General features: G+C 41.7%; 1 protein-coding gene across 2 annotated transcripts; it reads left to right on the forward strand.

The window, feature by feature from the left end:
- Positions 1 to 3,861: 3,861 nt before the first annotated feature.
- Positions 3,862 to 24,702, forward strand: LOC131463005 (interleukin-1 receptor accessory protein). 2 transcript variants are annotated; one of them, XM_058634614.1, is made up of 12 exons: positions 3,862 to 4,057; positions 8,223 to 8,308; positions 11,250 to 11,445; positions 11,668 to 11,751; positions 13,571 to 13,796; positions 14,032 to 14,191; positions 14,283 to 14,354; positions 15,738 to 15,867; positions 17,195 to 17,343; positions 17,480 to 17,623; positions 19,114 to 19,257; positions 23,776 to 24,702. In XM_058634614.1, coding segments are annotated over exons 1-12 (2,196 nt in total). In that variant the 5' UTR covers positions 3,862 to 4,055; the 3' UTR covers positions 24,579 to 24,702. The 2 variants fall into 2 exon arrangements, with proteins under 2 accessions (XP_058490597.1, XP_058490598.1); XM_058634615.1 differs by lacking the exon at positions 23,776 to 24,702 and adding an exon at positions 20,209 to 22,846.

Below are 24,702 nucleotides of genomic sequence, written 5' to 3' on the forward strand. Positions count from 1 at the left end.
ATGAAGCACTAAAAAAAACTCTCTGCCTTTAGGGTAGTGAGTATTGATTGTGATGGTATATTTATAAGTTCTTCCATGATACAAAGGAGTCGTAGTCGTAAAGATAAGCAGCTTATTGTGCCGCGCTGATCCAGGTCTAACAGCACAGAAGAGAGCGACTCACTTACCTGTACAAGCGACACACATGACTTGACATGACACAGTATGATCAAATAAAACGAAATACATGTGCGTATTTATGATTCAATACATTTAATTTTTATATTTTACATTAAAGAACGTCACAAGCTGTTTTTCCATGAAGGTTCACAGTCATGCAGGTGACTGTGTCTTTAAGAGTGTAGAAATCTGCAGCGACAAACATATTCAAATGAAACTCTACACTTTTGTATATTTTCCTTCTTCCCTTTTTTTCCACGCGAATCAGATCGTACTTTAGTCGCAAACACATTTTTTAAATGTTAGTATTCCTGCTACTTTAGAGTCAGACAGACGGATGAATGTTTATCAAAAATCAGTTTAGGTGGTGATGGACTTAAAGGCCTCTCAGCTGGAGACATCGGTTACGCTGCACATCTACTCGAAACAAAGTTCAGACGTTTGTTATAAGGTTGTTGAACAAAACAAATATTTAATTGTTGTCAAAGAGGGAAATATTATGGGAAACACGCAGATGCGTTCAGGTGTCGGTTGACGGGCTGGTTGGTGACACTGCCCTGCTTCATGTAGATGAAACGCACTGCCCTGAAATGTCATCATACTTCTAAAAGTAATAAACATGAAATCACCTTCACCAGTTTAAAGTTCACAGCCAGTCATTTCAAAAAGGATCTTTTTGGAGTGTCTTGTTTCCAACATTTAACCAAGTTCTTCTCTCACTTAAACCCGTCAATGACCAGGTTTCCCAAAAACATGTTCAACATTTTTCACGTTTACAGGAAAAAAATGTCAATGCCCACTTCAAAAGCAAAATGAACCCTTATTTCTCTCTCTCTCTCTATCACTGCCTTCGTTCTCCTGTGGAATATATATATATATCATTTTGTACAGGTTGTTTACATCTTCAGGATTTAATGATTTAACAACAAAAAACAACAAAACTGCTCCCCCACAAAGACTGAAAACACCACACTCAGGTCGTTTTTGGGAAACTTGGTCGTCTTCCGTCAGCCGACATGAAAACATACGTGAAGCATTTGATTGTCTGCATGTGGAGAACTGTGATGCATGCTGCTATTTGTGCTGTTTCTGCTGCAATGTTTTAACCTGACGTGTCAGAATGAAGCGTAGAGGTCAGGGACGGGGTCGAAGTCAGGGACGGGGTCGAGGTCAGGGACAGGGTTGAGGTCAGGGACGGGGTCAAGGTCAGGGACGGGTCGAGGTCGACTTGTTATTGGCTGCGACAGCCCCAAGTGCTTCTTGTTTTGTTTTGTTTTTATATCGTGTATTGTGTATTTAGTGGATGGATGGATGGACAGATGTAGAGGGAAAGGGAACGTACCAATCACAGTCCACCGCACTGCCTCAAGAAAGTCTTCCAGTTTGAAGTTTTGACTCGGTCCATGTAGAGACGGCAGAGTCCATGTCGTCTGTGAATGTTTCTCTTCCCAAACTGTCGATATCTTAATCCAACGTCGATGCCATCTTTCAACAAATTAATCCAAAACAAATTAATCTAATGGTGCATTCGATTACCACGGGAGAAAACATGGACGGGAAAAAGATTTGCACCAGTTTGTCAGTTTTATTGTGTTTTTTATTTTTTAAATTACTTAAACGTTTGCGTGACACTATGGTTGTGAATATTAGTGATAATGTTAAATCCATTCTCACCTTTTAGGCTGTTTCTTAGAACGGACATTAAAGTTAACAAGAACAACAGTCGACTCACACACTAATTAATTAGCAATAGTCATGGTGATGATAATGTTATCATCATCATCATTATGACATTATTGGTGATCATTAAAGTGCAGCTGAGTTGACCTGTTGACCTCCAAAGTCCGCCTGTAGGCAGCGCTGTTTGTCCGCAGCACTGCCAAAAGTCCACTGGCACAAAATGATGATGTCATTAAAGCAACGGAGAGGAGGAGGAGGAAGAGGAGGAGGAGGAGGAACTGTTGCCGAGTGGAAATGTCTTGATCTTTCTTTGTGTTTGCTGATGTTTGCACCTTTTCTGAAACACAGTCATCTATCGCATCATATATAAGACAAAAAAATGCCATCGCAAATACGCCGCAGGATTAAAAAGATGATTGAAAAATAAAAAAGAATCATAAGAAATATTCAAGTGTGTGTGACTCTTTTTTTTAAACGTACTTACCCGGTCAGAGCTGTGGGAACCTGCCGGAATTATGGAGGCTTAGTGAAAACATGGCTGCCAGCAGGACAGCAAAAAAATGTTTTAAGCATACAGTATATAAATGTCAGATTAAGTATATGATATTTTAAGAGTATGTCAGTTGATTTATCTTGCTGTTAGACTTTTTCAACAGGAAACTAAAGTTTGTAAACTGCTCTCTCTACTGCACCAAAGCCCATAGAGAAAATCAGTCATTTTACACCACAGCACACAGGAGTTAATGATTCACTAGTTATATAATATTCAGCTCAAATATAATACTTTGTAACTTCGATGCTTAAAATCATTCATTCACATTTACATCAGCTGTACAAACTTACCAAACAAGGTAACAGTAGACAGGCAGCTCCTGTGTCCTTGTGAGCTAAAAATGATTCATTTCTTAATGGAATTTGGTGTTGGAGAGAAGTATTTACAAACAATAATTTACCGTTGGGAGAAATCGGTCTAACAGCGAGATGAAGTAGTGAACATCTTCTTAACAAATCATACATTTAACGTGGTGTGGAGTTTATTAGATGAGCTTTTTGTTTGGCTGAAATAAAACGTTCACAAGAAAGTGTGCACAAGAAATCTCCCTTTAAATTTACTGTTGCTCTAAGTCTGAATCCAGTTGACAGTGTCCCAAGCAAACGTGTCTCTGAAAGTTATTACAAGAGGACATGAGATATTTGAGGGCATATATAGTCCAGTTAGAACTACAAAGTAAACAACAACAAAAGAGAAACAAACATAACAGTAACTTTTATGAGCCAGACAGATGGCAACACAAACTTACACTACATTATGTTAACAGCAGGGAAATAGGAGATGTTTTATTGTGAGAGCAGCTCTTTTTTTGTTTGTTTTCTGTCTTTTATTTTGTTAAATAAAAAAACAGTGACTTACACGCTTAGTGACTCTTTTCAGTCCGCATACTTTTGACCCAGAAGGTAGTTCCACAGTGAAGCCACAAGGGGGCGACATCACACCACGAATCAGACTGCACCTTGACTCCTAATAATTTCTACTAATAATGTGATTAATGAAGCTAATTCCGAGGAAAACTGAAAACGAGATGATACTCGTTAAGTACTTTTACTCACTGTTGATACTTTTCCTTATTCCTTATGTTGTGAGGACATACATCTGTTGGCACAGTCACATTATGGGGACATGTCTTCCTTATTGATTTTTGTCCCCATATGGTAAATGACTTTATTCTAAGGTGAAGACATGTTTTAATGTCCGAGTTAGCATTACAGTTAAAGGGTAAGGGGGTTAAGGAATGCATTATGTCTTTTCACTATGAATGAAGCGCAAACGAGTGTGTGCGTGTGTGCCATTTCGCAACATCAGTGTGTAGGAGGAGCATTAACCGGAATAAACACAACCATGGGACTTCCTACAATCGCTCAGATTATTTAACCTTTTTTTACGGATTTTCTCTCTCTTTTCTGATTTTCACGTCACGTGACAGATCGAGCTCTGACACTAGGGCTCTGAGAGAGAGAGAGAGAGAGAGAGAGAGAGAGACTGAGACTGTCACGGGCTCAGTGAGTAAACCTCCTCACAGACTCGGGGTGTTCCCTCACTGACAGGTCCTGGTCTTGGTGCCGCCCCCCACCCTGACCTGCTTCTCTCTGCTCCGTGGAACCTGGACCCGACTCAACCCTGAGCAGACACGAGCGAGGACGGTCCCCGGCTTCGGTCCATGTAAGTTCACTTTCCCCGCTCTACGTTCGCTTCTCCTTTAACGACTTAAACAAACAAATACACCGAGTACGGAACAACTCCAGTGTGTCACACCACGCGCTGCTCATACGAAGCTTCGTTTGTAAATGCGTGCAGGGAACGTCGGTTCATATCCCGCATTATTACATTCAAAAGGAAAGTAAAATCGTTACGTTTTTTTAAATATGTGTGTTGTCTACAATTCGGCGCACACTCTTCACTTCAAACTGCGTTTAAATCGACACAGTCAGTGCTTGAGTAACTGATTTGCCTGTTATTCCTGTCAGCCCAGGCAGTAGCAAGCACAGCAGATGGCAGCCACTAATGTGGAGATTCATTCATGTTGAGTTGTGTTTGCTGAACAATTTATCAGCCGAATTTTCCAGGAGACTACCGGGATTAACAATGTATTTCGTAACTGAATGGAAAGTTCGGCACACAACGTGTAATGTTTGACTGAACGTTTAAATGGACACTTTTTAAATCAGAGTCTGGGGGGGGGGGGGGGTGGGACTTGCTGTCTGTAAGAGGAGTCTAAATGCTCCTCATCGATCCATTCTGGTAATCAGATTATCGTGAGTCAGATCAGTTTGGGGACTGTGCAGTGATCAGCACAAAGAACTGAACACTGCAGCCTTTTCGTCATCATCATACTCATCATCATCATCATCAGTATCAGCAGCAGCCAGGGCAGAACTGCAGCTGTTCAGCTCCAATCATCTTATTAGAATAATCAATATCTTTATGTTCAGTTTTAAGTCAAAAAAACGGACCAAAGAAAGTTCTGGTCCAGACACTTCAACCAATTGGACTCCTCTCAGCCTGAGTAACTGGTGTCTGCAGTAAATACAATCATACAGTTCTAATCTTTGTGGAACATGCTGCTTTTGGTAATTGTTATTTTTATTTTTACATATTAGGACAGGGTATTATTTTTTTTTTTTGAAGTGTGGTTATGTGTTGCCTGAGTTTTGTGAGCTCTCTGCGTCATGAACCACAGACTGATATTTATAACAGCTTGAGTCAATGTTATCTTAACAGCTATGTGTTGCTTGCATTTTTCGCTGTTGTATTGCCTTTTCAAACAAGGAAACTAAAGTTTCAAGTGTTTTTTGTGAACCGTTTATTCTCCCACACTGAAGTCCATAAAGAAATTTGGCAATTACACATCAAGCCACACAGGATTTGTTGATCCACTGCTGCGTCCGTCAGTGAGATCAAATGTCTTATTTTCATACTGTGGTGTTTGAAATCCTTCATTGTGATATAACTCACACACAGCCTAAGCAAAAGAGGCATTGGTAGACCAGCAGCTTCTGTGTCCCCTCGAGCTTCAAACCCAGAATTTCTTAATGGACTTTAGCATGAAGCATGACCAGCTAACAAAGCAACACAACCTGAAGTTTCCTGTTGAGAAAGATCATCTAACAGTGAGATAAAGCACTGAACATACAAGATATTGTGACTTTAGTAGATTGTTCTTGGTGATCCTTTTGCTAAGTGGCTAAATGGCCTTTTCCTACTCTGAAGTCTTTGTTAAAGAAGCTGAAACAGTCTACTTTAGCTTAGATGAATTTAAACTGTCAAAGATCATTTTTACACCACATTCAAGCAACATTAGCTGGCTAAATAACTCTATAAGGATGGGTATCGATAGGAGTTTTATTCATAACGATATTGCTGAACGATATCAAGGTATTGGGGGAAGAAGAGCGTGAGTCTCACCGCACCACCTGACTTCTGTTTAAACCAGTGTCCTCCTCTGCAGTGAAGGGCTTAATATATTTTATAATAAACTTGGCAAGAGCCCAGTCGCCTCTGCATTTAAACCCATCCTTTTTTACACACCAGTAGTGAACACACAGAAGCTGTGGGCAGCACTTATCTGTGGGAGTAATGGGGATTGGTTGCCTTGCTCGGGAGCACCCCGGGCCTGTGACCCCCTTCACTGTGTAAGACTAAGTAGCCACACAATATAATCATAAAGAGTGCTAAATTCAGGCTTCTGTCAGCGCCGGAGCTTTGAGGCTGCACGGTGCACAGAGCAGTTCCATTAGCTGCAGTGGAAACACAAGCTTTGCTAAAGAAGAAGAAGTCAAACACGCTGACGTCCCTCACGTTTATCAAGTGCTACCTGTTTACTCACATCTACACTTTTGCACGCGATACAAGTCGCAACTTTTTGATTGCTTTTGTCAAAGAGAGTCTATACTTTTGAGCCTTTGTCTGCTGTGATGTATTTATTTCTCTCTCTCTTTCTCTCAGTGACTAAAGTGTCTCTGTCTGTCTATATGCAGGGTCTTTCCATCTTTGACTGCATTAAGCACCACCTGATATAAAGTGTGTGTGTGTGTGTGTGTGTCTGTTACCTCTGTAAGACCTTTTATGGTACAAACATTGACATTTTCAGGACCAGCATTCCTCAAGAAGACAACAAGACTAGTTTTAGTGAAGGTTAAGGTGAAAAAAGATGTGAGTGGTGGCTAAATTAAGATAAGGTTAAGGTATTAAGTTGTCATGGTTAAAGTTAGATATAAGGGTTTTGGTTCGGCTGTACAAAGGAATGGAAGCCAGTGTAGTGTCCTAACAAGAATATCTGTGTGTGTGTGTGTGTGCGTGTGAGTGGTGTGTGATGAATGGTATTGTTGTTGAACACCTCTCCTTCTCTATGTCCCTCATGGGATCCACTAGTTCTGCCTGGTCATCCACCATGACACATTATCTCCATCAGTTTCACTCTCTCCGGGCATCTTCTTTTATTTGGCTCGCACTCCTCTTCCTATATAAGATCAAGTCAAACTTTGTCCCCTGGAATGGTGTCTCAGTCAGAAGTCATGTCAAACACCAGTGTAAGGGGTACACGCAGCAACACATGGAGCAAGGACATGTGTGTTTGTTCAAAATAAAATAGTTCATTACTCATAAATGTGTCTCGTAAATCAGCAAAGTTGCATTGAAGTATTCAACAAGTGTATTTTGTCTTCAGGTAATTATGACATTTAATTCATCTTTGAGACGTGTGACACACTAATCAGAAATAATTGAATGTTTTTGTGTTATTAAGAAGCGACTAAAGTTAAAATACATACTGTGATTTAAAGTATCACTAACAAACAGCACTGTTTGTCCGGACGCTGATATCAAATATGATAATAAGTCCAGTTGTCGGGACTCATCCAGAACCAAAACTGTGTGCCATCACAGCTAAACCTGTCAGCTGTCGTCTTGTTTCCCGACCAAGAACAAAACCTAAAGTAACATTTAATAGGAACAAATGTCTATAACCAGACATGTCGTAAAGGTTTGTGTTATCATTTATTATGCGAGAGCTGAACTGAAAGGGAAAGAGAGGTGAAGGTCGTTATCGTCCTTCCATCATCTTCACTGAACACCAGATTGTTGTTGCCTTCTGTGACTTCACTTTGCTGCCGCTGCAGATTCATGGATGAACGAGAGACCCTGACACTGACAGGCAGAAGCAGAGGTATAGAGAGAGAGAGACTGTCGCTGTGCTCTGGAAACTGTTGAGACACAGATTCACTTCCTCACTGAACGACGTTTCAACCTCCTTTAAGAAGGAAGGATGTTTTTGTGACATTTTAGTGACGTTAGATACTGACATCACAAAGGCCAGTTTGTCGCTTGGTGACCACACGTCCTCTCCATTACTGCATCAGTTAGTCTGTGATTGACCTCACAGTCTACTTCAAAGAGACGTATGGTCACATAAAACGATAGGATTTGATGCAGCTCTATGTTTTGCTCTGATGTGGAGGAAGCAGAAGTTGTCCTGCATTAACCAAGAGATGAGCGAGTGTTCTTGTTCATTGTTGTCTTGTCTTCTCGTTTAGTAATTCTTGACGCAGCACCGTAAGTTATTCAAAAGGTTCGGTTTGTTTCACTTTAGTGCAGTGTGAAAGCAAACTTGGATTCGGATAGAACAACCTCAGTGTGGCTCTAAGAGAGAGAGAGAGAAAGAGAGAGAGACCTATGTGACCATTAACTGCTCTATATTGTAATACAATGACTAACTAAGTGTAAACCCCAGGTCACATTGCCTCCACAACATAAACTCCAGCCTTATGTTGGTTCATAATGCAGCTTGGACTCTGGATGTCGTGTCAGCAGTCTCTTTGTCTGTGTGCAGGGCGACCTTCATCTCCACGCTTCTCCTCCTCTTCACGGTTGCAGTCGGGATGACACCAAGTGCCTCTCAGTCCAGTCTCCTGACAGGTGAGTCACAGCAGCAGCAGCACCAGCAGCAGCAACAACAATCGATAACGGTGACAGTCGACGGTAACAGCAGAGAAACACCGTCCGTGTTTTTACCTTTTTATCACAAAAAATGCTCCCGGTTTACTTGTTTTCATGTAGGAACAGTGGAAGACGGGGGATAATTGTTGGCCTTTATTAAACACACACACGCACACACTCGGTCTGTTCGTGTTGGTGCAACTCTGCAGAAAGGGGGTTAATTGAAGCAGAAGCTTTGGTCCCCATGGGACAGTGAATGGATGGTTGCAGGGAGAGCGGGTCATTTGTAAGACTGTCTCAGGCGCGTGGAGGAGGGGACACCGGGTGTGGAGTTGAGGTGGGGGGGTGGACAGTGGGAGGTTGGCGTGGAGGACGACCGATGATGACGATGAATACTTCTATGTTGTGGCTGTAGATAGTTGTGTGACATGATGACCACTAATGCCCTACGTGATGTGTGATGAGCGATGAGGGGAGGAGGTTGTGGTTAATGGATGACTTACTGAGGCTCATGTGCATTTCCGGTGGTTTCACAACCACGCATGAGTGTGACATTGTTGTTACCATCACCATTAATACCAAAGTTTCATTTTGTATTTAATATTAGGAATGCACAATATCTTTTTAAGCAGATTATTATTGGATATCGGCAAACACATTTAGATCACCTGATATGACTCCATCCATCCATCCATCTTCTACTTCTTATCCGAGGTCGAGACACGTGGCTAGCAGCTTTAGCAGAGAGGCACAGACTTCCCTCTCCCCAGCCACTTTGTCCAGCTCTTCCAGGGGAATCCTGAGGCGTTTCCCAGGCCATCCGAGATACATAGTCTCTCCAGCGAGTCCTGGGTCTTCCCCGGGGCCTCCTTCCAGTGGGATGTGCCCTGAATACCTCACCATGGAGGCATCCAAAAGGCTCTACTCTGAGCCCCTCCTGGATGACTGAGCTTTCCGGCCTATCTCTAAGCATCTACCTCAAATCAGCATTTGAGGGAAAGTGTCAGGATTTTGTATCGACACACTGAAAATCATGAACCAGCCCCTTAATATGATCTCAAGTATTGAACATTTCATGAGTAATTGTTTTTGTTTTTTCCCCTGTATAACATGACAAACCCATTACTCATCATAATTGAGTTCATGTTTTTAGTGTTGTCTTTGTAATGAGGTAAATATCATTGATTTACTCTAATGAACCCAAACTTAGAGTCAAAGCTTTTCGTCTCAACATGCCCACGTCTGTGGCTACAGGACGCAGTAACATTTTTCATTGCATTTAATTTACATTCTGCATGAGACTTTTAGGCCTACATGGATGGATAATGTAGACGGTTGGCTATTATTGGATGGAGGGATGAAGATGAAGATAATATTATGGATGGATGGTGGAGGGGGAGGAGGATGAGGAGGAGGAGGAGGAGGAGGAGGGGGGAGGATGTTGTGGGTTTAAATAGAAAGACTAATACTCTGGCTGGGAAAACCTGACAGGTCAATTACCTACACATACACACGCACACGCACACGCACACGCACACACACACACACACACACACACACAGTCCCACTCCCACATCAGTCCATTCAGGTGTAGAGAGTTTCCCATTAATCCAGTGTTTAGTCTTTTAGGATCCAGAGAAACTGTTCTACACCTCACTTTCTTAAATGAACGCCTTGAACTGAAAACAGGATGCTGCCACAAGGATAGAATAAATTATATTTCTGTTAAATTTTTTACAACACAAATATGTGTTAATGGTCCTGAGAGAAGGGACTCAGTGAAAGAAGGTCATTGTCTTATTTAAAGCAGGTTTTCTGGTAGTTTTGTGGTTCGTATGAGGCACTGGCACATAGTTGGCACCGACTGCACTGTGTGCCCCCCTGTGTCTAACCTATGACACAGTATCTATTATCGGTATATATTCCACATTTTCTCCCTATACGAGAGCCCTTTTTGACAGGAAACTGAAGTTTTAAATCGCTCACACACACACCAAAGTCCATGGACAAAATCTGAGATTTTACAAGTTGTTGCATCCATCAGTTAGTTAAAATGTGTTAATTTGTGATTTTGATGTTTGAAAACCTTTTGTTTAGACTTACCTCAGTGATGCGATTTTGCCAAACGAGACACATTTAGTGTAACTCCTGTGACCCTGCAAACTAAAAATGCTGATTCTCAATTGAAAAGACTTACAGCAAGATTGGCTGATGCAGATTTTCTTAGGTAAGCCTTTTGTTATGTGGCAAAAATCACTTTGTTGTTTGGCTGGTGTCTGCACCTCAAATAACCACCATACAAAACCTGAACTATCCCTTTAAGTGTGATTCATGTAGAGCAAACACCATCAAAGGAAATGATAAATCTAATTATAATTCAGTTTTTTCCCACACTGACAAAATAAATCTCTTGAATTTCCAGCGTGAAGTTCAGAAAAAAACATTTCCGTCCAAAAATATCAGCGAGTGTCTCAACTTAGTTGCTCTTTTGTCAAACGTCCCATTTTGTGCCAGATGTGATAAATAAGAGCAGCAGAAGCAGTTTAATCTAAGATAAGACTCTTCCTGCTCTGGATGATTCATGTCATTTGTCTTTCAAAATGACTGAGTGTGCAGCTCAGATTAGTATCTGTGTTTTAATGGAGCAGTCGCCCTCTCTGCATTAGTCCTGTAATGAGATGGAAGTGTAGTAACGTCGTTATTTTAACAAGGCTGGTTAAAAGCGACATGGACTAACCTCTGTGTAATCCTCACATTAAAGCTTTAAATCAGAGCTGTATGTTAGCCACCAGAATCAGTTAACCACTACGAGATTAGCCCCCTTTGAAGGTGTTAACGTTTGACATGATTTGTTTGTTTGTTGTCTTCTTGAACAGATCATTCTTTGTTGTTGAACATTTCCTTTTAAATCCTTTGTCAGAGCCCATGTGTTATGACTGGGGGGAGTCCAGTAAGGGTGCTGTCTCTGTCCTGGAGGGGGAGGCAGGGTGGCTCTCGTGTCCTCTTTTCTCTCATCCCTCTGTCTACAATTACACCTCCACTCAGAGCACCGGACACAACCTCTTCTGGTACCGCCTCCCCGAGGGCCATGACCTGGAGCAGCCGATCTCGTACAGGTACAGCCGCAGTAAGGCGCTCAGACTAATTTGTCTCTGTGAGGCACTGAATCATGAAGTGCTAATGATTTTCCCTCCAGATTGGATGTATGGTGTTTTGTTGGCGAGCAGCTTGATTAGCGGCACAGACGTTGTTCCAGACTCTGTTGTCTTGTCACTGCGATTGACCCACATGTGATCTACATTCAGGCTCTAATGAATGATGATGACTCTTCTCTGCAGCACACGGCTCAGTAAGGACAGAGAGAGACTGTGGCTGCTGCCGGCCACCATCGAGGACAGCGGACAGTACATCTGCATGTTACGGTAAGACGGAGAGACACTGTCTGAATCACACATTTAGATATATATTTATTTTTATTGTTTTGTAAGGAATTTAAAAGTAAAAAGTGAGGAAAGAAGATATACTAAAAAAACAAATGCATTATTCTCTCATGTTCTTATAATATTTCATGTCTTAAATAGCGTTATTTAATTTTCAAGATATTTGAGATATTGTCCCTAGATGTAAAGACTCATAGCACAAGAACTAGATATATTTTTAAACCAAAGTCCCACTTTAGGTGTCTCTGTGTTCCTCCACTTGATTTAGCTTGAAGTGTACAAAGAGTTAATTGTTTTTACCTGAATCCAAAACCTAACCTCATATGGCAGAAGTCCAAGAAGAAAAGAATCATAATTTTAGGGCGGTTCCAGAGGCAGTGAAATGGAGAATCTTCTTCTAAGCCACATTTAGTACATGCATCAGAATTATCAGGATCATCAAAACAATGCAACATAGATGGAGTTATGTATGTATGTATATGCATACTTGTTTAATTTACTAACTCGCCTCCACTCACTCTCAGAAATATCCACCTCTAAATCAAAAGGTGTTTGGCCTCGGCCCTGGACATGATCTAATGCAGCCTTTTCAAGGCGAGACAGTGGAGGTCTGTAGAGAGACTGTGTAATTAATGCTAAAATGTAGCTCCTGATTTGAATGTAGTTGAAAAAGTGAGTTTCTGGTATACTGTGGATTCTCTGCTGATCTTTTAAACTAAACATTTACAAATGAGCTTCTATGACAAGTAGTCAGCTCTGACTGTACCTCTAATAAATTCTATGTCTACGTTATCCTAAGAATATGTTCACTGCTTATCAAGCAGTGGTTAAAGATATGTTGAGCTATGCTATATGGACTTTGGTGTGGCCGAGGGACACAAACTTCAGTTTCCTGTTGGAACTGGCTGTCTGGCTGTCTGGCTGTCTCCTGATTGTTGGCGCAGGGGAGCAGACACTGCAGTCATAGCGGACAGTGTGTCAGTACAGCCAGGTGCACCGACATCAGAGGGTCCATGTAGCAGCTCTGGGGTCAGATAAAAATCAGCTGTTGTGTTGCTGCTGCTCCCTCAGTTTCGATCCCACTTCCTCGACACTTAATCAACTGAAGTGGCTCCGGGAGTGCGTTGAAGAAGTGCCGCTGCTGAGCACTGAGGGATCACTGGAGCTTAAATGTGACCCATCAGCTGGACTCGGTCCAGTCCTGAATGTTGTGCTGTGCAGGCTTAGAGCTGCAGCTGTTTGTCCAATCATGTGTATCATGATTCAATGTTACAAGCTTAAGAATTTCAACTTGACTGATCTGTGGCCTCGTTCTATGCTGAACTTTTTGTGAAATTTCATGTCACATCCTGTTTCCTGTGTCTCGGTTTGTTCTAAACATTTTGTTGACCTATATTTTTGGTTCCAATGAAACCAAGGAAACTTTGGTTTCATTGAAATAAATGTTTAAGTGACGATCAGTGACCAACAGCCGGAATCAAGTGACTTGATTATGTGTAAGAAGTTAGTTTAAGAAGTTTAACCTTCTTAGTTTAAGAAGTAGTCCAGGAAGCCCTCTCTTCACCCAGTCTTGCTCACACTCACTCGGGGTACACAAATAAAGCAACTGCTTGAAATATATCAACCTGAGTAACTGAAGAGAGCAATGTGAACGTTGTGTCTTCATGTTAGTACTGTAAAATGTGCATCTTTGTATGTATTTTCATTGTGCTTCACATCACATGACATGACATCAGAGACCCTTAGATTTTGATGCCATGGAGGCCTGATGCGTACTGTCTTACCGTTTCCACCTCTACAGGAACAAGTCGTCGTGCAGTAAGATTGCCATGCGCCTGAAGGTGCTGCGACGTGACGATGTGGTGCTCGACACAGACTGCTGGCCTCCAGTTGCTGCGCCACCCAGTCAAGCGGTCATTCCATTGCAGGATGGTAAGATCCTGGAGTGTCCAGACTTGCAGGATGTTACCAAGATGGCCGATGACAACCTGACCGTCACCTGGTATCATGTGACAGCAAATGGCAAGGTTAATACATCTCTCTATCTATGCTGTCCATGAATCCAATTGGTAATAAGTATTTGTTTGTTGTGAAACACAGGTTTTATTTAGAGTATTCTGCCATCTCCAGGGCAGATTGGATGCTACAATGAGATACAAGTGTGAGAATGCTCAGTTGTAGGAGTGGATTGATGCTTGGACTGGTTAATGGAGGAGTTTATCCGCTCTGTCTCACTCTGTAATGTGTCCTCTGTCTCTTCAGTGTCATTCGTTCTGGAACAGAAACCGGCAGCAGAAAGGATCCAGTCTACACATTTACATCATGTCGGAGCAGTTCCAAGGTTATTATTTCTGCACCGTTACGTACCAGAGGAGAGGCCAAGAGCTCCACTTTACCAGGAGCATCAACGTCACTGCAGTCTGTGAGGCAACCACATCACCGATGACAGCATCACGCACACTTTAAAGGACCGTTGTAAACTTGCTAAATGCTCCTCTGTCTTCTTCACTCAGCTGCATCCCCTCTGCCCAAATTACCCAGCATCATCTACCCGGTCAGGAACAAGGTCATCTCTGTCAAACAGGGTAGGTCACCAACCGAATGCTGTCAGATAACATTAACACTGGAATCAAAGCCGGATTCAATATAATTATATCCTGAAGCTTCAGTGTCGTCCTGAATATAAATGTAGTTTAAACACTGATCATATGAAGTGGGCCTCTTCTCATCAAATCTCCTCTGTGAGTGGCTAGTTTCTAGTGTCAATGACTTATTCACTGTTGCTCAGCACTCTTGATGGAGCGTGGTTTGACACTACTTGTCATACGTTTTCAATATATGCTTCTGTTCCAGTCATCTCCATGGTAACCAGCTGGCACTTTTACTGACTTACTTTTTTGAAGTAAGTCAGAAAGGTTTTAAGTCTTCTTTTAAAAATATTTGTAACACTGTGAAACCAGTGTTTGTGGTCACATGGCAGAGCAGTGGCACGGGTTGCTGAGGGAAATCTGAACCACTCATCGTGAGAAAGCCGGTCTCACACGCACACATTCAAACAGATGGAAACTGATTATCTGGTGGTGTGACGAACAGCCACTCGTCCACCTGGGGACATAAAGCTGCCACTGCAGGGATGACGGAGCCGTGGGCGCTTCTTCTGCCAACAACTTCTTTTAAATTGTTTTTTTGCCCGAGAGACAACGAGCAGCGAGATGAGATCCAACATTCAAAAAGTTAATTGTCTGTGCAAAAGAGGACAGGCTGCAGGAGCTGGTGTCATAAAACAGAACACACACACACACACACACACACATTCTGTAATGTTCACAGTAAGTGTGTGCATTGATGAGACTCAGTGAACAGAGAGATTGCAGCCTGTCTCATGTACAGCTGACTCTGCTGTGTGTGGCCTGAAACACGGATCCTCAGTCTCATTGAAATCATAAGTGCCAGGAAAAAAAAAGCAGCATTTAAACAGGAAACTGAAGTTTGTGTCACTTACTAAACTGCTGGAGTTTACAGTTGGAGCACCTGCTCCCTCTTTGAACTGCCCTGTGAATGGTTCGAATCTGCCTTGACACATTTAGATTCAGGCTCAGTCCCCTACCACTGTTTTGCATGTTGACAAGTATGACGTGTTGCTTAGGGTGCACACTTGTCCACTGAGTACATTGTGTAGCTATACTAACCACAACAAAACTTCCTCTCACACCACAGTCAAAAGAGGAAATCAGTGTTTTTAGCTCATGGGGACACAGGAGCTGCTGCTGCTGCTTGCAAAAAAAAATCTGATTTTTCTCCATGGACTGTGCAGGGGGAAACTATAACTTTAAGAACAGACATTTGCTGTGGACAAAAAGAATGTTTAAAAGGCACTGCAAGCTGGAGGACAGAGAAACTGCAGGGGTCCTGCTTCACCCTATACGTTTAGTTTCATAATAATAACACATGTTGTGGGGTTTTTTTAGGCACCGAAGTGCGTCTGGTGTGCAGAGCTCATTTCCCATACCTGGAGTCGCCGTGGGACATTTGGTGGACAGTTGATGGGAACACACTGGACAAGCTTGCTGACCAACGTCGCTTCTCCAAATCGAACAGGTAGGAAGGAAACTGTCAGTTTTCCCATTACTGCCAAGTCTGTGTATACCTAGAGAATCAGGACTCACCGTAACTTATGTAAAGTAACTGTAACTAAAGCAGGGACTACATATAACACTACATACCAACAAAAATATAGTGGATTTCAAGTAGATTTCTTTGTTGGTAAGTGAGTGAGTGGTGCTGTTTAAAGGGGCTGCATGTAAGATGTACAACTAGAGATGGAAACGGGTACTGCAACCTAAATAAAATGGAGAGGGCTCCCGCTCAGAGACTCGATGTTGTCAGGTATTTTTGAGGAGCCAGCCCAAGCTGGATCGATGAGGAGCTACAATTATGCCCCTTTTCCACAACATAGACACGATTTGCAGGCTGTAAATTTGGTTTCAGATTGTGAATGAAATGACTGCGCTGTTATCAATGAAGCCAGTATTTCAGTTTTAACGTGCCGTCATTCATCGTCATTTTATGATTTAATATCATACATTTCTTGCGTGCTTCTTCAAAGTCAGTTGGTTTCTTTACTTTTTTATCTAGAATTCCTCCAAGTGGAGTACTTGTGTAAATGTACTTCAGTATGAGGCTGCAACAATTATCCGGTTAGTTAGGTTTTTTTTAGTTTTTTTTTTTAGTAAGAACAGGGAGTTTTCCTTTACCTTGTTAACCAGTTTCAGTGTGTAACTTCCGCCTTCCTCCCTAGTGCACGCACAAGGGAGTGTATATGCTGTCACACACATGGAGCTGATAAGACACATCACCTAACATCAGGTGACACCGGTTAGATACAAGATAAGGGAAAACTTTCTGTGGTCTAAAAAAAAAGTTCAATCTGCAGACAGAATGAACTTTCACAACAAATTATTCTGTTAATCGTTTATAAATGAATTGTCAACTATTTTGATAATCGACTCATTGGTTTGATCTTTTTTTTATAGTTAAAAAAAGATTTTTCAGCTTCTTGTATTTTCTGGTTTCTTTGCTCCATATAACAAAGAAACTAGTGATTTTTGGTTTGTGGACAAAACAAGAGGTTTGAGATTTGGGAAACAACATTTTCTGACATTTATGGACCAAACGAGTACTAAATACAAAATGAACAGATTAATCGATAGAGAAAGTAATGGTGAGTTGCAGCCCTGCTTTAGTGTACTCAAATTCCACCACCAGTTGTATCACAGTGTCTCTTTAATGCCCCAAACAAGCAAACCTGCAGAGACAGAGAGAGAGATTTATTGAACATAAATCTTGCTGGAGGCCCAGTGCGGCTCTGACAGTTAGGGTTTTATTTTGAAAAATGAGGTCTGTGTGTGTGTGTGTGTGTTTGCAGACGGATTAATTATGATTACGGGGACCGGACAGAGGAGAGCGTGCTTGTGATCCAGGACTTTCGCTCCGATGACCTGAACAAAGAGTACAACTGTTCTGTGAAGAATGACTGCGGCTTTGATACCCGCAGAGTTCTGCTGGAGGAGGAAGGTGTGAGACACATAACATCAAATTTGATCTCCTGGTCACCATCCCACCCTGAAGACGCAGCTGCGGTGTCACATGCATGTCCTGTTCTCAAACCTGACTGGACTGTTGTGTTGTGCTGTTTTGTCGCGTGTGTCAGTGTCGGTGCCGTCGGTGGAGCTGGGTTGTGGTCTTGGTGCGACGCTGGTCCTGATGCTGCTCCTCTTTGTGGTTTATCACGTCTTCTGGCTGGAAATGCTACTGCTCTACCGCTCGTGGTTCGGCACCGATGAGCGACTCACAGGTGAGACTGTCTTTGACCTATACCAGGGTCATTGAATATTAACAATTTTATTGATGAATTAAGTTTTAACTGGCATTCACATGTTGAGAAGAAAGAGAAGAAAGTTTTGAGTTATTTAATGACTTGTTTCTTCAGACACAAGCATTTTCATAAGCATTTTCACTAAGTTTAGCAAACTGAGCCTAAACCTTTGAGTGCTTGTCTGCTCTGACGAGAATAAACAACGCAGTTTCCTCATCATTAAGGGAAATCTGGTTATTGGAAAATGCATAAATATTAAACATAAATATTGACAGCGGTACCATATGTCCAGAAGCTTTCCTCTTAATTGACCAGTGAGGAACCAGTACTAATTTACTACCCAGCCCTAATGGCCAGTGATTGTCTTCATGTAAAGTTATCGATCATCTTGTGTATAATTTATTGATCGGTGCGATGCAGCTGCAGTATCTCTGTGTAATTAAAAACGCTCGGTGCACGTTCCTCAACAAAAAGTTGTAACTCAGTTATCCGCAGTGTCACAGGCTGCACTTCAGGCGGACCATTTAGATTATTAAAGCTTGTATTTCTCTCTCTCTCTCTCTCTCTTTCCCGCTCTCTCTCTCTCTCTCTCTCTCCCCCTCTTTCTTTCCCGCTCTCTCTCTCTCACACACACACACACACACACACACACCGTTAATATTCACTGTGTGGTTGTAAAGTTCCCACAATCAGCTTAATGCTTTTATCAAAGGAAACACAACTTCTTTATGTTAATGCAGCTACTGAATGATGGTGCTTTTAAGGACATGCTGACATCTGATCCCAATCATTCTGCTGGACTGTATTTATATACTTAAAAGAAGGCTTTTTATGTTGTGTAGAGAGTTGTTTTTCTTTTGTAAAGGGGATCTATTGTGTATTTTCCCTAAATGAGGTAAAAAAAACACCTTAACATAACACCTTAAACACTTAACAGGCTCACCTAATAAAATCTATGACTGCTTAATTTGACCAGATTTCAAGAATATGTTCACTGCTGTTGCACCTTCTTCTTTTTTTTTTAAAGCCTTTTCCAACAACTTTGTAAACCACTCACTCCCCCACACCAAAGTCCACACAGACAATGAGAAGAGAAACTAAGAAATAAGAAAATTGTCACAAAATATGATCACATCTTGAAGAAATCCTTATCTCTTATAACATAAATCTGTCAAAACACACTGGATTGGGTGTACGCTGGGATCAGACACTCGACCATCAAGTTCAGATGTACACATTTCAGTGACACCTTAACGGATCGGGATGAATTTCGAAAGATGAAAGATGCATGTAGAACCCACAAGACAAAGTCTTTACGTCTTTGTGGAGGTGTTTGCTATATGAGTGTTTTTATCTGTTTTATTTAAATGACATCATGACTTTCCTGTTCAGATGGTTGTCTACATTTTGACATTTCGACATTTCCTGTCTCTGTTCGATTATCTGTGTGTGTGCGTGTGTGTGTTCAGATGATAAGGAGTATGACGTATACATCTCGTATGCGAGGAACAGCGAGGAGGAGCAGTTTGTTCTGACGACGCTGCACACAGTTCTGGAGAATGAGCTCGGATACTCAGTGTGTATCTTTGACAAAGACAGTCTGCCTGGAGGAAGTGAGCGCACACACACGCACACACACACACACACACACACAAACAACTGTGTGTACTTTACACTTTACACTCCCATCAAACACAAACTGAATTTTTGCTTTGAGCAGTGGAGTGAAAACAGGCAGAGGTTTAGCCGTACTGTAAAAGAGATAGTGGCGACGAGGTGACACAGAGATTTGCTGAAAATTATAGACGATGAGAATCCATTGGGAAAATGAGAAAATGAGTGACACAGGAGGTCTTGGTCGACTGCTGCTTTGTTTGATACGTTTCTGTCATTGAGGTAAATCTGACGTTTTCAGACACAAAACACATTTGAACTTGATGGAGGCAGCAGTCGATTAATACCTCCTGTGTGTTGTGACTCACTTTCTCTATTGAATTGTGTGTGGCAGAGTGAGCAGTTTACAATAATCAGTTCCTCATATTTGTGTATACAGAATAATGCAGGTTAGGAATTTTCCATCCATTCATCCATCTTCATTAAACCACGTCTCTCCCTACAGCCATGTGTCTTCCGGTTTGCTCACCGAGGACAACCAGGAAGTGAGACGATATCAAGTCGCCACCAGGGGGCGACTCCACTGGTTTAAAAAAAAAAAAATAACCATGGGCATATTCACCTACTTCTCTCTTCATTTATTATGTCTGTAAACAGTTTGAGGATTTAAAAGTCTCAATCGATACTTGGTGATTCGTTAATAGCACACTATGACAATTTTGTTAACTATGTTCCAGATTGATTTATAAATATCATAGATAATCAAGCCTGTCACATATGAGTGGATGTTACTGTGATTGACAGCTGGTATCCTCCAATAGGTGCCTGGTTGCAGGTGATATCTAAATTGTCAACAAGGCGCTGTACAAATTGCAAGTCTCAAGGCTTCAAAACAGATTAAAATTCTCATCCATTCATCCGTCTTCATTAAACCACTTCTCTCCCTACAGCCATCACAGATGAGACTCTGAGTTTTGTGGCTCGTAGCCGGCGCCTGTTGGTGGTTATTAGCCCGGGCTATGCCACCCAGGGCTCCCAGGCCCTGCTGGAGCTGATGGCCGGTATCGACGGCATGGCCCATGGCGGGCACCTGCGGGTAATCCTGGTCCAGTACAAGCCAGTGCGGTGGCAGGGTTGGGTTCGGGAGCTGCGCAGAGCCCGGGTGGCGCTGGCACTTGTCTGTTGGCAGGGCGACAAGTCCAGAGAGCTGACGTCCCGCTTCTGGAAGAGACTGAGGGTGGAGCTGCCCATGAGGAGGGTCAGCAACAGCATGGGGGAGGAGGAGAGGCAGAACAGCAAGGAGGTGGCTTTGATGAGGCTGTACAGTCAGAACAGCACAAACTCGCAGACGGGCCTCATTAGTAACACATAGTTTGCCTTACTTGAAGCGCTTCCTTACTTCTAGCTCTTGTTTATACCCAAATGTTGAAATCCACTTATTGTAAGTCGCTTTGGATAAAAGCGTCTGCTAAATGGCATGTAATGTAACGTAACACCTCAACTGTGCTACGTAGCATGACAGAGGGTGACGTCCTTCAGTCACAGCAGATACATGAGAAACAGACACCTCCTCACGGTGATCAGTTGAAAAGTCACTTCCAAAGGAAAAGTCAATGTGACCACATTTCAATTCTGAAAATCAACTTCAGATCAACAAAACCTTCAATTCACACCTTTGATCATTTCACAGGCAGTAAATAACATTTGAACTTTAAATCACACTTTGCATATATAAGCTACAAAATAAAGCATTTGATTGCATAAAGATTGTCCAATACTAATACTACTACCACTAATAATAATAATAATAATAATAACAATAATAATACATCCACCTGCATGTAACCTATTAAAACTAAAATGAATAGTCCATATTTTACAGTTACTGGATTTGAGTAAAACTGAAAGCAAAGATTTTAAATGAACTCTCACGTTATTATTTTAAGAGCAGGAGATGGTGAATTGTTGCCGAAAATGATGAGCTGCACTCTGGGAAGCCTTAGACTTCTCAGTATCCTCTGTCTTCTTCATACTCACATTAAACCATCATCAGTGTAACTTAGCAGTCAAAGTTTACTTTGGTGTTCAAATGAACTACTTTGTTCATTAATTATTAACTCTCTTGCAGGGTAACAGCATAATAACTCTTAATTGGTGAGTTTAATGGCAGTATTTCCAAACAGTTGCGCGAGATTAATTAGTGAAAACTGCTCTAACTTTTGTTACTATTATGAGTCATCGTTAAAGTATTAGCGATGTGCTAACGATAAGACTGTCTGTAAATCTTTGATAGGGTGGTTTTATTGTAAAGTTGCACCAAGCACTTCGACAGAAAGACTAAAGTGTGCCACAGAGTGATTGATACTTAAGCACTAATCCATTTGATACAATTCTCTCAGTGTTAATATGTTTTTATTTGTATGTCATATCGCAGTAGATTTCACGGAGCAGCTTCCATGATCAGTTCTTAACTCGTGTATATTGAACATACTGAAGCTGTTTCACCTCTAATCCAGATCAGTTCTGGTTGTCTACGAGTGAGAAACTCATGACCTTTATAGTTTTTATGTTACACAGAGTGGCCCAGTTTCATGGCGTGAATGTGGTTGTTGCACATTATGTTGAGGTCACCTGACCTGTTTCTGCCTTCCGTTGCGTGAGCTGTGTTGTTCTCTGGATGATGAGTGATGGAGTGAGCTGAGCACAGCACTGTATGTGGCAGATGGTTGGTGTCTCAGCAGGCTACCATCTCTGCTGAGTCATGATTTCTCCAGATTCATATAAATCCATGGCTTCTTACATTCTTGCCTTTGTTCACAAGGACAAGGGGACAAGGGGACGCTCTTTTGAGGAAGAGAATGTACACAATCTGGCAGGAATGTGTTCAGAACGCCATTTTGGCATCAGCGTAGTTATAATTCTATCTCCAGTTTTACCTCTTGGTGGCACTAGAGGGAAAAGTTAGGGGAAACACGACAAGGAGTCATCTTCATAAACATCTGAATCGAATTTCATATCAATGTTTGAAGCTTCTCAAGTCACTCACTTGTTCTGGTTGTTTCACCTCATTTGTGATTTGTTTTCCTAATAATGTACTGTATGGAAAATTAGGCGACACACTAACACAGGGAGAGAATCTGATACAAATGACTCTAAACAAAGCACAGTTGTAACATTTTACAGAGGAAACAGTTACTCACTGAGGACGATTTATACAGTGCAGTTTTAAATATCTAAAGGCCTTTAAGATGAATAAAAGTATGAATCTGGCCTAAAGTCAGAGAAAAACAGGTTTACAGATAATTGTTACTAACATGTTGAATTTATTTTTGCACACTGAATTTTTTATTAGTATTTTTTTTGCAAAGCTTCTGCTTTTATAATTCACTATAAGAATATTAAATCAGTTGATTTAATCACGTTTTCATCCTGAACACTTTTTATAAACCATATTTCAATGAGAGGCTGCATCCTGCACTTTGTCTTGCTCAGATGTTTTTGAAAAATGTACAATATTTTATGTGTTTTTTTTTTTTTTTTTTACAAGATGGATAAATGTCATGGTAATAAATGTTACATCCTCAGTCATTCATTCATGTCATTGTTTTTTTTCCCGTTTTCGTGTCTCTATGTTTTTGCAAACACCAAGAAGAGTTTAAAATTATATTATTATTATTATTATTATTGTTGTTGTTGTTGTTGTTGTTGTTGCTATTTTTGTCTTCTGTGATTTTCTGCATGATCTTTTATTAAGTTATTTTACCAGTGGCTGAGTGAAGGTAAGAAATGTAATGTTATATTCCCTCCAGATAAATGACATAAATAGCCTTTTGTCCACACTCTGCTTTTTTGTTTCCATAAACTTATGGATGCAGAAGAAACAATGTTACAGAAAGTTTTACAACTTTACAAAAAATACATTAAATTACTAATATCACTAATGTTATGGGAAATTGTTAATGAAGAACACACTAATAAAAAAAAAAAAACATTGCTAACATTACTAAAAATCAAATACAACACTTGGGGTGTTTTGGAGCTGACCTTTGACCCGATCCTGTTTGCTCACTGAGGACAACCAGGAAGTGAGAGAATATCAAGACTCCATTTGATCCATATTTCCAAGAAATACACTCACAATCGATACCCTTTTATCTACTCGCTATTGAGGCCAAACACACGTCACCTTGATAGCTTTTCAGCTGCAAACTGCACTCAGCTGTTTTTGGAATGACTGATTATTTCAGTTTATTGTCAATGTTTTTCTATAGATTTAAATGTGGCTGCAGCACATGGTGCAAATGGTGACTGTTTGTGGTCACTGAATGCATTCTGTATGAAAGCAATGAAAGGTAACTCAGGATGATGTGGTTGGTTGTAGAAATGATCCTCAGCAACAACAATCAGATGATTTTATAATATGAGGGAAATCAAACCTCTGAACCAATTACATTAAGTTGTGTTTTTTCCTGATTCAAAGGTGTTTGAATTTTATTTGTTGTCTTCCTGTCGTTCAGACCCATCAGAGGCCGTCCTGCAGGCGATGCAGCGGAGTCGCTGCCTCCTCTTTGTCCTCAGCCCCGCCTTCCTGACAGAGAAAGGTTTCAGCCTCCTGGAGTGCCGCGTGGGCCTGTACCTCCAACACGGCCACCAAGCCTCCATCGCCGCCATTGTTTACCGCTCCGTCAGTAAACTACACTGCGTGGAGGTGACGCAGCTCTGTCAGGCTGCTGTCAGCACTGTCAAGTGGCGGGGGAGTAGATCTGAGCCGCGGCGGTCACGGTTCTGGCTGCGACTGAAGCTGGCACTGCCCCTGCGGCCACTCGCCATGGGCAGGAGGTTGATTGACAGCACGTCATCCCACTCAGACCTGGCTGCTGTGGTTCTGCACAGAGCCCAATGGATCCAGCACCAAAGCCAGAACCAAAGAGACAGAACCAGTCAGAATCATAAAAACAGGCGGGCTTCACTAAGTCAGGGCCACATGGGGAGACAGGCCCCTCCCACTGCAAGAGGGAGTGTGAAGAGGGCGGTCACATCCAGGGACGAGGGGTCACATCACAGCAGAGGCTGCTCAGGGTCCACTGGGTTCATCCATCAGGTGGATGATAGAGAGGCGGAGCTTACAGAGATGCAACATGTGTCACATGACAGGACTGAAGAGGAGTCAGCTGTTGTCCCAGAAACAGACCCTGTCCCTGAAATAGATGTGGTCCCAGAAACAGACCCCACCCCAATTCCGGACACTGTCCCTGACTCCACCTCCCCCACACGTGAGCAGGACGAGGATGTCCTTAAAGTGGCGCCAGAGGAGACATAGTGTGGTTCGTTTGTCTTTTGTGGAGCAATTTATCCATCAACATAAATAACAATTTACAAATTAAAATCAACAAATGAACGTTATTGCACATACTGAAATGTTAGGCCTGTATGCTTGGAAATGT

This window comes from Solea solea, chromosome 7 (genome assembly GCF_958295425.1).
Source record: "Solea solea chromosome 7, fSolSol10.1, whole genome shotgun sequence".
NCBI lineage: Eukaryota > Metazoa > Chordata > Actinopteri > Pleuronectiformes > Soleidae > Solea > Solea solea.

What these genes read in the sequence shown, in the direction of transcription:
- LOC131463005 (XM_058634614.1), top strand. An exon ending in CAGTACATCTGCATGTTACG is followed by an intron (nt 11,752 to 13,570) that starts GTAAGACGGAGA and finishes CCACCTCTACAG; the next exon opens with GAACAAGTCGTCGTGCAGTA. An exon ending in CACCGATGAGCGACTCACAG is followed by an intron (nt 17,624 to 19,113) that starts GTGAGACTGTCT and finishes GTGTGTGTTCAG; the next exon opens with ATGATAAGGAGTATGACGTA.